The following is a 17944-nucleotide window of genomic DNA, read 5'->3' on the forward strand; positions in this document are numbered from 1 at the left end:
GGAAAGTTGGTAATAAGCTGTTCTAGAGTTCCACCTGACAACTATTTTCTTTTTGTGTAATCCCATTAGCTTAAATACGTGCAGAGAGGTTTTGGGCAGGAATGGAAAATTTTGTATTCATTTTGTTGGAAGGATTGATTTCTTACAATGAAATATAAAAAATAAATGAATGTCAGAAATGTATTCCTGACGGATAGATTTATCTCATTTATTCATGCCTTTTTTTGTGTTTACTTTTCAGCTCTCCTACAAGCTTGTGTTCCCCATAACCAGCATGTATGGTTCAATATTTACAGCCTGGAGGATCCTTGAAGTAATGAGAGAAGAGTCTGCGACAAGTGACTGGTTAGCTTCCGTAGAGTCATTGCTCCCTATTACCACAGCGATCCCTGCGCATGTTTTTCTTCTGCTGGCTTACCTCCTTGTTGAAGATAAAGGACGAAATCTTCGTCAGATACTGAAGGTCACTACAGAATTTGCCCAAGCTGATTCCTCTCAGGTAAAGCAAGAAAATAATGGAGGAGTAATGGGGGTAAAGCTTAATATTGGAATTGTAGATTATTCTTTCATTGTGGATAATTTTTATCAGAGTTTTAGAGTACAGGTTGCTTTTTTTTTTTTTTGCTATCTTTATTTTCCCAATTTTTTCTTTTTTCTCCTTACTCTGAGTTGATGTCTACTTCATGATGCACACGTTTCTTTAATGAAAGCACACTTCGAAAGAGAATCTACACATGATGCTAATCTGTTATTTTTGTTATTGATGGATTTGCTAATTTGTAATGCTTTCATTAACTCTTGCACCCTATTCCAAGATGCATATACCTTAGTTCTCATATCAATCTTTTAAGGTGGAAAAATTAATTAATTCAGAATAAATGGGCCTATATAATAGGAATTAATCTCTTTTTAACTTCTTGCAATTTGATCGTATTTTTATTCAGTCATTTAATAAACAAAAAAAATAGTGGGTCGTTGTTTGTTTTTTTTTAAATTTATTTATTTATTTATTTTTGGCTGTGTTGGGTCTTCATTTCTGTGCGAGGGCTTTCTCTAGTTGCAGCAAGCGGGGACCACTCTTCATCGTGGTGCGCGGGCCTCTCACTATCGCGGCCTCTCTTTGTTGCGGAGCACAGGCTCCAGACACGCAGGCTCAGTAGTTGTGGCTCATGGGCCCAGTTGCTCCAGGGCATGTGGGATCTTCCCAGACCAGGGCTTGAACCCGTGTCCCCTGCACTGGCAGGCAGATTCTCAACCACTGTGCCACCAGGGAAGCCCTGGGTCATTGTTTTATATGGCACTGATCAACATGCTGATCAGTACTATATAAAACAACATATTAAAGATATGTTGTTTAATAATAATATGTTTAATAAACATATTAAACATATTAAAGATAAATAATCATTTTTCCTATCTGCACAGTTCTTGGAGTATAATAAGATAACCATCAGACATTATTAATAAAACTCCCCCCCTTGCCTTTTAAAAACTAACCATATATTTAGCATAGACATCTGTAATTTTTTTTCTATTGGATTGAATCTCTAGAATGCATTTCCTGTGAAGGGAAGGATTTCCTAACCAAGTAGGTATGGCATTTTTATTATCTTCTCTATCTTAGTGTCTGTGCTTGTGTTCTTTTTCAAGCATGGTGAAGAAAAAGTCCATCTCTTTATGGAGTGTTCCTATAGGAAAAAAATTTGGTGTTGAAGGTGGGATAAATATGTTTCTATAGATAATGAAGTTAATGTATTTGCAATTCCTTTTTGTCCCCAACTTGTCACGCTCATTCCGTTTTGTCAAGTAAACAACTGCTATCTCACAAAAGTTTTCCCTCTGACTAGATTTCTCTGTCTGATTCTGCAAGTGGATCCGTGATGTATTCAGAGTACCTTTGTCTCACGGTGTATGCGTAACATGAAACACTTCAGCTTGCTTCCTACTTTATTTCTCCCTTCAGCTTCTGTAACAATCCTAATTCTACCAAATGTTTTTTATCACTGTTGACACCTTGTAGGATTATCTCTTTAGAATAGTTAATGCACAGGTAACGCCTGGAGATTATCTGAGGAAGTCATACCGTAGGTTACCTGACCTATGTTTGCCACTGGTGTAGGACATGTGTTATATCAATATATGTATTGATACTTAGGAAATGCATTTAGTCTTTGAAGTTCTAGGGTGATCCAGTATCCTTGTAAACACTTTTCATGTGTGCCACAAAATGGAAAAAGTTGGGAAGTACTGGGGTGACCATCCCGGTTCATTTATTTATTCAATAAATGTTTATTAAGAAGCAGTGCTATAAATTAAAGTCAGTATGTTACACTTCTGTTGATAATTTCTAGGAAGTTTTTAAAGAAGTGAGAAAAAACACCCCATGTAATTTTGCTTGTTAAGGTGAATGGTAGGGTAAAATGTTGAAATATAGTTACCCAAACTCATGCAGAAGCAAAGGCAATATAATTAATAAGAACTTACAAGTGGAGTTATTTAAGTCTTTTGAAAAGGATAAAAGAAGACTAGAAGTAGGAGGTAGTGTTCTTCACTGTTCCTTATGAAGTGACCATATCATATCATTTCTCTGGCCTTTAGCTACAAGGTAAAGCAGCCTGAAGAAGAGGATTGAATATTTTGAAAAAGCAATTCTCTAATTGTAACTGCTTGGTGTAGATTCAATTAGATGAGTTAGGGTTGAGATCTATTATTGGAGGAGTGTTTTCTATTTCTTTCATTAAGTTGACATGACTGCATGAAATGTATTGTTTCATGTGTGTTTGTCATTTCTTACCTTATAAAAAGAAGGTATATTATGTTTAAGCAATCATTGGCTCAAATTCATGGGAGAGTCAATACTAAAGAAAAGTCTTAGACTACTAATAAGCAGATACTAAGTAAATAGGTATGTAAGAATAGGAATTTAGAGGCTGTCTTCTACCTCTGTTTTGGTGGTCACTTAACCTCTTATATAGAGTTCACTGGCCTGCAGTATTGTGTTTGTGTGACACCATAATTTATTGTAAGAATTCTACTGTAAGACCTTGTGAGAGAAAATATTTGAAAAGTTTGAAAGAGATGTGCCATATTTGAAGTGTGTTTAGTGTGATTATGATTATTATTATTCATTCTAAGGTATTAATAGAAATTATTTTTGATAGTACTTATTCATAGTAATGCAAGTTATCAATATCAACTAATACCTTTAGTGTTAATAATGATAAGAAAATATATTTCTTTAAAAATGTGATTATTCTTCTTGATGGATGGATCCCCTTCCCCAGTGAGTTTTCATCCTTAGTCCCTCACCGTGTTCCCCTGTGGCATGCGTTTTGTGTTGGGTTTAATACATTTAGGGTCACGGAAGTCTAATGGAGCTAGGTAGGTTGAAGGGAACTTGGCCTTGTGAGTACCATTTTAGAGTTAACTGGATACAGATGATGGTGTTAAAATAACTAGATAGTTACTCAAGGCCACAGCAATAAATTGACACTTGAAAAAAATAGTAAGGAACTTTTTTTTTCCATATCTAGAAATGCTGTCAGCAGTTACTGATAATCCATATAGTCTTCTTATCCAGACATCATGAGACTTAATTTGCAGAAGATACAAGCTCAGGTCAGGCAGCTCTCAGTAAAAATTAAGTGCCTTTTCTTTCTTGGAAGGAATGTCTTAGAGTGTTCTGGGGAGAGATCCAAGAATGAGCATCCTGTGTGAATTCCCATGGAAGTCGTGAAAGTTTTAAACACATTGATTTAGTTTAGAGAGAGATTTTCGTATCATAGTCTGTGCTTATAATATATGGGAATGCCATCTAATTCCTAAATTAGTGTTTTTTTCTGGAAATTGCAGTTGATGGATTCATGTGCTTTTCGGTTATGTTTATATAACAGTTCCTGCCTTTCTGATACTGTGAGTAATGTTTTTTTCCCCACAGTTTGATGTAAATCATTCATGCTGCCTTCAGAGATGCCTGAATGACAGTTGAAGCACATGGCTTCATGGCTCATAAACAGTAACGTCCTGTTGGGCTTATTCTTTCTTCTTCAGAGAGCTATTTCCTAACTCTGATTTGTCCAGATCTGGTCACATCTAGTTTGAAATCAGTGGTAGTGAATATAAACATAGGCTCTAATCAAGGGATAATGTGAACGCCAGGCTTAAATAAGGACATTTTCTAAATTTTAATTGAATGGTTTTTTAAAGGGCAATATCAAATCATATTTTGAACTCTTATTAAATGATTGACTAATCTATGAAACATGATTGTGGACAGTTTGGAAATGTCTGAGACTGATACAGCCTCCTTAAGAAGAGGTTAATAACCCTTAATCAACACGTGTTGATTGACTTCCTATCTCCCCTTTCAGGTGAGCCCAGCACAGTGAGAGGTCACTAATTAAGAACCACGTCTGGCTCTGTGACCTGCACTGTGTGCCTCTATACAAACTTAACTGGTGATAGCACCAGTTCTGTACCACTTTCCTCAACCCATTCCATATACCTGATTGTATCTTGCTTCTAAGACTCTCAGCCAGAAACCTTACTTTTTCTTCCTCTCTTCCTAACTCTCATTTCCCTTCTGGATTTTATGTTTAGTTCTTTGCCAACTCTGACCTTCGTTTCCAGTAATATCCCACCCACGTTCCTTCTGGCAGCTTCAGGTAAACTTCTCTCTGTGTCTACGTGGGACTCCCCTGCCTTCCCCCAGTTCCCCACAATATTACTCTGGCCCCTGGCCCCTTGAGAAGAAAGGGATATTATTCATCTCTTAAAACCTTCTCTAATATCTATTGGCTTAGCTATATTATATTAGCTATATCATTGGCTAATTATTACAATATTATATAATATTTAATATATTAAATATATAATTGTTATAATAACCACTTATTATATTAGCTATATTATTAACTATAGCTTCCCTCTAGCTATCGGAATTGACATTTCTCCATCTGAAGCATTATATCCTAGAGAATAATAGAGGTGTTGGAGGAGGAGTCTACTTTTCACATAGATACGTGATTCTGCAAAAGACTATAGGTTATTAAATGCTTAATAGTATGTCATATAAATAGATGTAGAGAGAACACCTGACAACAGATTATATTCACTTTTGGAAATCCAGGCTGCTTGTTAGTGGTTTTAAAACCTAAGAAAATATGTTTTCTTTCTGTTTCTACCTATATTGTTAAGAGTTTACGGCAAGATTAAATACTTAGGCATCTGAATTGAGGATTAACTATGGAGATGAGTAATTTTTAGATAGGCTGAGATGGTTTAAAGTAAAATCTTACAATAGCTTAGTATTTCAACTTCAGTGGAAGAACTCTAACTGCTACATGTAAGGCATAACAATTTCTTTTTCACTAGTTTATAAAATGGAATATGCCAAAGAGGAAAAGTTTATAAACTTTGACTTTAGAGAACCGCAAGTTCCTTCCTTAAAATCTACTCTCACCAAGGAGCTTATCAAATTAAGTTTTGTGAAACCCAATGCCTCTTTCAAATCCTTGGTACTTGCTTGCTTTTCTCTTGTTTGGAATTGGGGATAGAGCTGTGTTTTTTTGTTTGTCTTATTTTGTTTTTGCTTGCATTTACAACTCTGAGGACTTTTACTTCCTCTTTACCTTTTGGTTGTTAAGTCTCACTAAAGGTCTTACTTAATGGGAACAATTGCAATCTTTGATAATTTTATTTTATCCTTTGTAATGTTTTCAGGGCTTATTTTTTTTTCCCATTTGTGAAGGTGTACACATGTTTGAGCCATTTAAATCACTTATGGGGATAGGTTCATGGCCCATGACTTGCTGGTCTTTTAAAAGTCATATATTATCAAATAGTAAAAAGTTGACTTTCAGGGCAGAATCCTGTGATAGCTCTACTCTGGGTCATAAGCCATATTTTAACATGGAAAATGAATAGGAAATGTGTGAAATTTAATGGTCTGTAAGTTACTGCTGTGAGAAAAGGAGAAAATATATTCTATAAAGGAACTTGTACAAAGAGTCCTTGGACACTTTGCACTCTGTTCTATTGTCACCGAGTTCTATGAATTGCTACCCCCTGAAGTCAGTCGGCTTCCTGTGTTCTTCACACCAGCAAAAAGAAGCCAGAATGTACAGTACTTTTAATAAAGAGCTTTACAGATAAGAAATGCTGTACTACTATTCCCTTGCAGCCATAGCATTGATTATGCCTAGAGCAAAATTGGGATGAGCCTGTCAGCATGAAACAATTAGACAAAGAGAAACACAGATGAAAATACAGGGTCAAGTATCTATTCCATCCTGTGGCAATATGTTTATTTCTTCTTTATAAACCCAACATAGATATCTATAGAATAAAATGTTTTTAACTGGCATTTGAACCTTTTTATATTTTTTTCAGTTTTTTGCACGAAGCCTTGAGTTTATACTCAGGGAAGCAGTCCTGTGTCAATTTTTTACCTTTCTTGAGTTCCTGAGGGCTAATATTGGGCTGAGTTTCTTCTGAGAAGTCAACAGAGTATAAATTGCTTAAAAGTTCAACCCTATATCACTGTGACACTCACTAGCTTACTAATATAATGAAACAAAAGCCATTTGTCTTGTTGTGTCACTGAACACTGAGTAACAGAAAGGATGGGGGTAGAGTTTGGTGAGGATGGGGCCTAGAACTGCATTTAGAACAGCAGAGTCTGTCTGCTCCCAGTTGAATATCAGTTAGCAGTAGCTTTGTCTTCAGATTAAAACCTGCTTGGAATGGGCTTCTGGTGTTGCTGAAGGACTCAGAGGGGAACAAATTTTGTGGTAACTTTGAATTTTGTAAAAGGCATGAGGAATTCTTCTCAAGGGGAAAAACACAAAGTCCACCATTGCCAGAATAAATTTTTTCTTATTTGGTCAGAGGGCAGGGAAGGAAAAGGGGGTGTTGGTGCCCTGCCTACCTGTATCGTGGTCAGACACCCCAAAGTGGAGCTGTCAGTGGACATCCCTTACCATTTATTCTTCAGCCCTTCCATAGTCAATCCTTCAATTCAGAGGAGAGTCTTAATCAAGGAAACATTTCTTTACATCTACAGAAGCAACCCATATCAGCTCTCTCCAACGAGTTTTGCCTTGATTCATCAATAAAAATGGATAATCAAGGCTCATCAGACTTTTAAGAAAATTTAACAGCATGACTAACCAGAGCATCTCTTTCCAGAAGAAGAACTTGGGGCTCAGAGGATAATATAAAAACAATCTAGTACCTATGAGACGTTGGCGAGATATTGTATGTTTTTGTATTGTATATAAGATACTGCTGTGATGAAGAAGAAATTCAAGAGCAAGAGATTTTAGAAATTAAAAACTTGGTTGCCACAGTACATAAATAGAGGCTGGATTAGTGATTTATAGAATAGCCAACTAAATATTTCAGAATATAGAAAAAATATGAAAACTGAACAAGTTAAGACATTGAAGGTCAATCTTGGAGTTCTAACATCTTTCTGTAGGAATTTCAATTGGAGAAAACTGAAGAGAAAATGAAGGAGAAAAACTTAAAATATGACAGAAAACTATTTCCTAAGCTCAAAAAAGATACAAAGATATAGATTGTTAGGACCCTCTGAAAGCCGCACAGCACAAGTGAGAATAGATCAATACCTATATCCATGCCCAGAACTTCAAGAATAAAGAGAACATCAAAAGAGATTTTAGAGAAGAGTTGGAAAAGATGAAGTCATTTAAAATTGGATTGACCTTAGATTTTTTTATAGCAGCCCACTGGGTACTGGAATACATTGGTATATTGTCTTCCAATTTCTTGAGGAAAGTCACTTTGAACCCGGAATGTTCCTTTCCATCATTTTACTTTTAACAAGTGATGGTAATAAAGGCTTTTTCTGATGGGCAATAATTCAAGAATATTTCTTGGTTACTGATTTTATGGGGGGAAAAGCCCCTCAAGAATGTGTTCTAGCAAAACTGAAAATGAATCCAAGAAAGTACAGAGAAGAGATGTTAAAAGGTGATCAAAATATCCAGTAAATATTACTTTAAATTAACCATAATTGTTTGTGTAAAATATGAAAAATGACTACCTGGAACAAAGTCCAAGCTTTAAAACATGGGAAGTGGTCGGAGTAGGTAGTGGGAATGTGATAGTGCGAAGAGTGAGAACATGCTAAGTAAGGGTGGAATTTTGTTTTTAAACTGAGTATTTTTTGATGTTAGTAGAAAAATAAGTTTAAATATGTATTTAAACCTTTATTAGTAACTAAAGGTGATTTATAACTTCCAAATAATTAATATAAGAAAAGGAAAACAATTTTTTAAAAAACCTAAAAAAGATGGCAAATATTAACATAAAATAAGATGGTAAGAATAATTCCAAATATTCCAGTTACCACAATTACTGTGAATGAATTAAATTCCCTTATCAAAAAAAAAAAAAGGCTCATAATACTACCCAAAGCAATCTACAGATGTAATGCAATTTCTATCAAAATTCCCATGATATTTTTTACAGAACTAGACCAAATAAAATTTGGGTCCAAACCTAAATTAGGTCCAAATTAGGTCCAATTAGGTCCAAAACCTAAAATTTATATGGAACCACAAAAGACCCAGAATTGCCAAAGCAATCCTGAAGAAAAAGAACAAAGCTGGAGGCATAACCCTTCCAGATTTCAGACTATACTATAAAGCTACAGTAATCAAAACAACATGATACTGGCACAAAAACATCCATAGAAAACAAACAAAGCAGAAATATAGATCAATGGAACAGAATAGAAAGCCCAGAAATAAACCCACACACCTATGGTCAATTAATCGACAACAAAGAAGGCAGGAATATACAATGGAGAAAAGACAGTCTCTTCAACAAGTGGTGCTGGGAAAGCTGGACAGCTACTTGTAAGTCCATGAAGTTAGAACACTCCCTCACACAAGATACAAAAATACATTCAAAATGGTTTAAAGACCTAAATATAAGACGTGACACCATAAAACTCCAAGAAGAAAACATAGGCAAAACATCTTCTGACATAAATCATAGCAATATTTTCTTAGATCAGTCTCCCAAGGCAAAAGAAATAAAACCAAAAATAAATGAGTGGGGCCTAATCAAATTTAAAAGCTTTTGAACAGCAAATGAAACCATCAACAAAATGAAAAAGCCTACAGAATGGGAGAAAAAATTTGCAAATGATGTGACCAACAAGGAGTTAATATCCAAAATATATAAGCAGCACAGACAACTCAATATTGAAAAAAACCAAACAACCCAGTCAGGAAATGGGCAGAAGACCTGAATAGACATTTCTCCAAAGAAGACATACAGATGGCCAACAGGCACATGAAAAGATGCTCAGCATCACATAATTATTAGAGAAATGAAAATCAAAACCTCAATGAGGTATCACCTCACACCTGTCAGAATGGTTATTATCAAAAAGTCTACAAATAACAAATGCTGGAAAGGGTGTGGAGAAAAGGGAACCCTCGCACACTGTTGGTGGAAATGTAAATTGATGAAGCCACTATGGAAAATAATATGGAGGTTCCTTAAGAAAATAAAAATAGAGCTACCATATGATCCAGCAATCCCACTCCTGGGTATATATTTGTAAAAGATGAAAACTAATTTGAAAATGTATGTGCACCCCAGCGTTCATAGCAGCACTATTTATGATGGCCAAGACATGGAAGCAACCCATGTGCTTATCGACAGATGGTTTGCTTAAGAAGATGTGGTATATATACAGAATGGACTGTTACTAAGCCATAATAAAGAATGAAATATTGCCATTCACAGCAAAACGGATGGACCTAGAGAATATTATACTTAGTGAAGTAAGTCATAGGAAAACAAATACTATATGATATCACTTATATTTGGAATCTAAAGAAAAAAAAAACAAATGGAATCTATATACAAAACAGAAACAGATTCACAGATATAGAAAATGAACTTATGGTTACCAAATGGGAGAGCAGGGGGAGGGGTAAATTAGGAGTATGGGATTAACAAACTATTATACATAAAATAGATAAGTAACAAGGATTTACTGTATAGCACAGGGAACTGTACTCTATATCTTGTAATAACCTATAGTGGAAAATAATCTGAAAAATACGTATGTATAACTGAATTACTCTGCTCTACACCTGAAACTAACACAATATTGTAAATCAACTATACTTCAGTTAAAAAAATAAAGGCTCATATTATTAAAAAACACAATTCTATACTTTTTCTAAGAGACAAACCTTGAAACAAGTGACAGTTGAAAATGAAAGAGTGAAAATGAAAAGCTAGGTAGATCATTAAGAAAGCATAAGATGTGGTAATATTATCATCCAAGATAGATGATATAGAATCCAAGGTAAAAAGCCTTACACAAGATGAAGAGGAGTATTTTATACTGACAAATGGTAGAATCTCAAGTCAAATTTTATTTAGAAGCAGTTCCATTGAAATTAGGAAAAGTATGTCTGATGTCAATTTTACTATTTTTCTGGAGGTTCTGGCCATTGTTTATTCATGAAAAAGAAATAAAAGTTATATATGTGTAATAAAATAAAAACCCAGAGCTCCTAATACTTACAGACAATTAGAAAATACTAGAGAATTTACTGAAAACTTTTGCTTTTAGATTAGATAAGAGAGTTCAATATGGTGGCCAGATATCAGATCAGTGTACAAAACCGATTGATTTTCTTTACAAAAACAATAAATTAGAACATATTGGCAGTATATGGGAGGGAGATAATTTGTAAATAGCATAAGAACTGTACCTTGAAATACTAGAAATGTATAAAAACTCTTTGATGTAATTTATAAAATTTTACTAAAACACATATAATGGCTTCTAGTACAATACTTTAAATGTAGAATTCATGTTATAAATATTTGCTATTGATTGATTTGAGGTTCAATGATCTTATGATTATAAGACATTTAGTTTTGTTTTTTTGCATTAATCACCTTTGTTACACGGATTCTGATTCATTACCTTAACTTCACTGCAGAAAGATATTCACTTAACCAGTTGCACGTATAGTGCCGCCAAGTCCAAAAGTGTGGAGTGTTTATCGTGTTTGCCAGCTTGATCACATTCTGAGCTCTGTTGAGTTACAGGCCTTTTGATAACCTGGCTGATGCTTTGGAATGAATTGTTTCTTTTATTATCCTTAGTTTCTAGGGCTAAATAGGTTTAAATATAGTCTACTCATTTAGAAGCTGAACCATCTTCTTGAACAAAGTAACAGTTAATAAAAATAGCCAACATTTACATATGCTTATTATATACCAGTCACTATTCTAATCACTTTATTTGCATATATGAGCTAACTCATTGAATACTCACAGCTCTTTGAGGTTCGGTACCATTATTATTTAGGAACAGAGGCACAGAGGTTGATTAACTTCTCCAGATTCATACAGCCATTCACACAGTAATTGGCGAAGTCAGAATTTGAACCCAGCACATATCCAGACTCTGTGCTCTTACCCAATATGCTATACTATCTCTCTACAACTTTTAGTTAAACCATTTCTTAAAAAATTTTTGAAAGAGTAAACAAGGTTCACTAGCTTTACATTTGTTAGATTAGCCTAGTCAGTTGTAGAGATAATTAGATGTTAAGAAAGAAACCTCAACATGTGTTTGAAATCTGGCCAGATCTTCAATCTTGTGTGATTATTTTTTCCTCTTCTATGCTAGCTTCCATTGGCCCTTCTATACATAGGCAAATCACATTTAGCCAGATATTTCTGCCTAAATAGAACACGTACAGAGTCATGACTCATGTAAGCACGTGTCAAAAAGAGATTGAGATGTTCTAAGTGAATCAACATCAACAAGAATGCTTGCAGTTGGGATTATTGCTTAATGGTCAAAAATTATTCTTTTATACTTTTTTGTTTGTAGTGATCATAACTGAGAAATTCTGAAACCTAATTAAAGACAAGAATTTTTTTTAGTGAACAAAAAAGTAAGTTGTTGTATTCCCTTTATTTTGAAAAATAACATTTACAAAATGTTGAGAAAATCACACGTTGGTTGTTAGGTTTGAAATATTTAACAAGATTTACAAGGTTTGAAATATTTGACAAGATATACTGGTCATTTAAGAGCTTGAAAGGGCATTGAAGAATCAGTTGTTTAGTAAATAGTCATGGAGAACATCTTTGGGGCACACATTTTAATTGGAACTTGGGATTCAAAGATAGTTATTGGTGAATTCACAGTGCATAGGGAAGATGGGCAATATACAATTAGAATGCCCTGTGATAAGTGGTATGTTGCAGGGAAGCATACGGTTTGGTATAAGCCCAGAAAGCGGTGGCTAAGTCATAATAGGAGGTCTGCCTGGAGTAGGTGATTCATCAGCTGTTGCTGGACAAATACAAATTAAACATCTTTGAAATTAACTGGAAGAGTCTTATTGCCTGTTTCTATTACATATGAAGCACTACTTTTTATATATGACATTTATATGATCCTTTTTGAGTGCCACTATTGGGCAAACAGTGGAATAAATAAATTTTTGGAGGTACTGGAGTAGTTTTTTACTTGGTGTACCATAGGTTCATTAGCAGTACTTTTATATTTTAGATTTCATTTTCTTGTTGGGAAGTAAAAGAAAGCCACTGACATTTTGTCACAATTATAGCTACTCTCTGATGGCTGTAATCGAGATGACAGGCCATGATTTGGTGGATTTAGTGGGAAAGGTTTACTCCAGAATTCTTAAAGTTGGACAACTATGTGAGCTCCCTCACCAGAAGTCTTGAGACTTATGCTCTTCCTTTGTCTTTTCAGCACACTGGAGTTCTACCCTACCAGTGACAGTTTTGAGCTTTTCATGATAGATAGTACAATGGACACTTTGGCAAGTTTTTAGAATAGTTGATATAATGAAACACTGCATTCTGAAGTCAGTTTACTTCAAATGGGTTAGACATGGTTACAAATTCAGTGGCGCCAGACAAGTAGTTAAGAAGTGGGATGATTGCTATATGTAGGTTTCTGGTGAATTGATTGGACTTTTGGAGACCTTGTGTCTTGTCATGCTTGCTTATTAACATTCTTGTGGTAGTGGATCACATCTGTATTTAAGACAGTTTGTATATTTCTTTTCTCTAAAGAAAACAAGCATATAAATACGTGTAACCTGAATTTATCATATCACAAATAGACAAATAAGGGCAAATTAGCATTCTGAAGTGTCCTATAGTTATCTTCAAAGGAAATTTTTGTTGGATTACAATTAGATTTGGAATTTATAAAAGGAATTCCTCAAGGTAAACTGTGTCTCACTTGTTTTTGCCTCCTAGTAACCTTGCCCACTTGCTGGGCTTTGATACTTGTTTTGTTGCCTGATTGAATTACTACATAAATATATTAGATGTATGTGCGCACCATCCTAGAACCAATAAACTATTTCCCAGTATTGTCATGTGTTATCCAAACTAATTGATGGAACAGTGTGGATTCCAGGGACAGGGTTAAGGTTGGGTTAGATTATAGTAAAATCTTAATTAAATGAAATCCTATTAATTTAGGGTTCAGGGTAATTTTATATAAGCTGAGTTAAAACATAAGCTGATGTTGATGCTATTGTTTTTAGGCAGTTTGAGTTTGCTCATTTGCATTAGTACAATGAATGTGCCAATTTAAAAATGATCAAATTAGCTATTCATTAAGACATCAGCAGGGACTGGTACTTGGCAACACTTGGCTAATTAGTTTGTTACAGTATATACGTGACAGTAATTGAATTTTATTTCTTTAACATTTTTCTCTAATCCAGTCTTGTCTACCTTCATTGTTTCTAGTAGTCTGAGTTATTAGTGATAATTATACTGGTGGCATTTTACGGTACTTATGTGTATTTAGTTGTCAAATTGTATTCAAGTTTTAATGATGCAATTTGATCTGCATTAAGTGGATTTATCATGGAATTACCATTTAGCTTGAAATACTGTAGATACCTTGTTTTTATTAGGTCCCATTTTATTTATCAAGCATTTTCAAGCCATTGATTTAGTCATTCAACATATATATATTATATACCTTCTATATGGCAAGTTCTAGTACACTAAGATGAAAGGACATGGTCTTTGTTTCCAGGAATTATGGATCCTAGTCTATTGCCAGAGGCATTAAGAATTACTTTTCAGTACAAGGTGGTAATTGCCATTGTGGAGGTATGTAAGTGTCTCTGGAACATACAGGAAGAGGCCCACAAGTTTCCCTGATGCAGGGTAAAGGAAAGGCGTTGTAGCAGGATAGGGAGCATATGCAAAGACACACATCTGTGGCAGGTCACAGTGGGGTAACGAGACAGCAAGTAGTACTGTATTAAACCGGGATATGTAGGGTGAGGGGAATTGATCCTGGAGTGGATACTGAGCAATTATTTGGAAGGAAGATCCTAAAGAGTCTTGCAGTGAGTCAGGAGATAAGAATTTATCTAAAGTATTGGGGTAATGAGACATAGAGGAGATAAAGTTATATAACAGGATGTTAGAAGTTTTGGTGGGGACCTTAAGATACCAAAATGAGTTTTGAGACAGAACACCCAGTAAAACTTGTAGAGTAGTAGGATTAAACCTCGATGTCTGAGTACTACTGCAGTTTTTAACCCGTTACTCACATCAAGGGTCTAGAAGTTAGGAAATGAAAAGTTAGGTGAAGAAAGGAGGGAGGATTCTTGGAGAAAGTTGCTGGAGTGCTGAGTCCTACAAGCGCCAGCCCCTTATCTCAAGCCTAGTGACAGAGATCGCAATGGAACCCCACATCCCCTCATCCAGCTTGATGTGAATCCCTTGCAATTGGGGTGGGCAGGCATATGCCATGGGTTGGTGACTGCCCCAAAAATCTAACAGGGAGTGATGTGCTGGCTAGCTATTGTGATGGTGGAAACAAAGAGAGAGCCACGTAGGGATTGACTTGCGTGTCTAGAATTTGTCAGAGCAAAAGATATATTAGTGTTTCCTGTGGTTAAAATGTGGGCAGCAGGAGCAAGAGAACTAGAGTGGAATTGTCTCAGCTCATTTTAGAGGTTTGCTTAAGGGGTATACAGGCCTCTGCTGAAAGAAGCAGGATTCCTAGAGGGTGTGGACCAATCAAACCAGAAGAGAGCATCTTGCCTGCATCGAAAGTCTAAACAGAGCTTAATCTGACAGGTTTGGGCTGCTTGCCTTGGAGCAGTAGGAGAATCCCTTTGGGGCAGGAGAGCTGTAAAGACACTCCTAGCCCTGTAGCAAAGGAGTGCCGATACTCTTCCTCAGAGGAGCCTGCCCAGATTCAGAGATGGAAGGGGGAAGCGAAGCCTATCAGCATCAATTAAAGGTAGTAAGGTGAAGGGAACCCCTGAGAATTCCTGCAACTGTCACTACAGCCCTTTGCTGCAGAGATTCTGGATTTAACTTTCCTAATCTCATCAGCAAGGCAGTAAGAAATGTGTAGACGTTCTTAGGTTTAGGCTTCTGTGGGCATTGAATGATGCTGAACCACTCATGATAGCAGAGATTGCCAGATGGTTGGTTTTCATTTAACACCTTTTCCTTTGGTTTCTGTTTTTAAATCTTTTGTGCTTTGCTGAGGTTTACAGTGGAAGTCTCAAAATTCACTTTATCTAAAGCTTTTCTCGGTAATATCGTATTGTCTTTATAATTAATGGTGCGTTGTTGAAATGTTGCAAAGCATAAAAGAAATTGCAATAACCGGTTATGCCCGTTCTGTCCCTTTTCGTGTTTTTTGTCCTTTGAGACATTAGTGGAATTTCATTTAACCCACGTAGAAACGAGGAGCCTTATACATATTTCTGTTGCCTGGTGAATTCTTGGTACCTGACTTAAAGTGCTCAGTGAGCATTTGATGAGTTCTTAGTTATTTTTTGAAACCAGGGTGGGTTCAGGCAATGGTCTGCAAAATTGCTGAAGGAAGTCAGGAATCTTTTTTAAAAAACAACAGAAAAATGAAGAATCACGCATGCATATATTGGGTCGTCTTGAATCAAATCCTAGCTGAAGCTGTAACGACACATGCTGTTCATGAAAGACTTAATGCAGTCTTTCTAATTGGATGAATTGTCTTGTTGTGCAAAAACTGTTATTACACTGTGTGTGAAACCAACCATGCTGCAGGGGAAAAAATTAAATCGCCTGACTCAGAGGTCACTTGTGAATAGTAACACAAGATCTATTACCGTTATTAGAGACTCTGGAGGACATTCACCCTTTTATGGTCTTTCAACTGCTGGAATGAAATATTTTAGTGGTAAACGACACCCTTCTGGGAAATCCTCCTAAAGATTCTTTTTTTTTTTTTTTGCTTTTTGTATGTTTTAAAAAAGGGGGAGGGGTCTCAGGGAAAAAAATCACATTGTTCCTTTCAGATCACTTTCAAAATTTACTTATTTTGATTTGGTGTGATGACAGTTGCTTTTAAATGTTCCTCATTACACCATTCTTAATCTAAGTCTATTAGTCCTACACTTTATCTTTCGTAACATGTCATGCACATTCTATACTCTTTTCCATAGGGAAATTCATGATAGCATGCAAGCTCAGAGACCAGGATGTATGTGGTTCATGTCGAAATCTGGATTAAGCACTTTAAAGTACATGAAATGAAAAGTCTATCTGCTTATTTTGTTTATCTTCTTTTAAGGGTCTTTGAATATATATGAGACAGATTATGTGAGTATATATTGTAGCTCTGCATGGCAACCATGGTGAGCAGTAATTTTAGGAAACACTTTAAGAAGTGAATGAATAGCTGTTGATCTGAGGTGAAGTTTTATAACATAGTTATTAAATTGGTAACCGGAGTACCTTTCCAATAGATTACATTCATTATAAACTGTCAATCCATTTGTTATTGTTTATTACCAGTCTGGAGCCTTCTGCTTTTTTGCTATATGGTTGAGATTAGTTTTTGTGGGGATAAGAAAGAAATAAGACTAGCTATCAATAGCTTTGCAAATAATTTGGATAGATTTTTTGTTAATTTTGAAGTAAAATAACTGACTTTTTCTCTTCCCGTTATCGGATTCCAGCGTCTGTTTTTCTTCTTCTGAAGCTTCCTTACTTTATTGCCCCAAAGATATGGAACTGTTAGAGTGATGTGAATAGGCATATAAATTCTGTTGGATTTCTCAGTGCCTGCTTTTGTTACAGGTATTTTGATGGGTTCATTAAAACATATCTGTTGAAATGGGGGTTGGTAAGAAGGAATAGAGGGAAGAGACTACATTGTCAATAAGAATAATACATAGATATATGAGCTTCACCTGAAAATAAAAATAATTTTGTAAAATTGTAGATAGAAACGCTTTGTCAGGTTGCTAATGAGAGGCTTGACCTAGCTGCTGCTGCTGCAGCATCTTTGGGGATGATGAGAGATGCAAAATGCACTGTTGCTAGGCAACTCTCTTGGCTGCCTTTGGAGCAGGTTCATATGTGCTAAGAGCTAATGAATCCTCATGTCTGCTCTTTGAAACTGTTCAAAAGCCCATGAAGACATACCCAGACATTTAGCATTTACAAGTACCTGAACCATTCTTGCCATGCCATTTAACCATTAAAAACTAAGTTGACCATTTAGTGTGTATTGAATATTCCTTATTTTTTCAAGGTAGATCAAGATTTAAGCCCTAATAAATATGTTTTCAAAAAGGAGCTCAGTAAGGATGAATTAGTTTTGATCGATGTTAATTAAATTATTCTATATGAAGGCTTATTTTAAATATGAATGCTTTTTTCCCCCCAAAAGTGATAAGTTGTTGAAACTGGCCTTTTGTAAGCCTCATAGAAAGTTTTTAATTACACTGTCTTCATGCCTTGCTCAGCCCAAGGCCATTATTTCTGAAGATGATAAGAATCTGGAATCCAGAACTAATTTTGTAGGTGGCTTGTCTAAAACTCCCTCTCTCACCCCCCAAAAAAATTCCTGGAC

General features: G+C 35.5%; 1 protein-coding gene across 5 annotated transcripts in view; it reads left to right on the forward strand.

The window, feature by feature from the left end:
- Positions 1–17944, forward strand: part of FOCAD (focadhesin) — a 311119-nt gene that overhangs the window by 107224 nt on the left and 185951 nt on the right. For all 5 annotated transcript variants that reach the window (XM_068553655.1, XM_068553654.1, XM_068553656.1 and 2 more), the window contains one exon: positions 242–499. In XM_068553655.1, the coding sequence (XP_068409756.1) occupies positions 242–499 (258 nt within the window). The remainder of the gene's footprint in view (positions 1–241; positions 500–17944) is intronic.

The sequence above is a fragment of the Eschrichtius robustus genome, chromosome 10, assembly GCF_028021215.1.
Source record: "Eschrichtius robustus isolate mEscRob2 chromosome 10, mEscRob2.pri, whole genome shotgun sequence".
NCBI lineage: Eukaryota > Metazoa > Chordata > Mammalia > Artiodactyla > Eschrichtiidae > Eschrichtius > Eschrichtius robustus.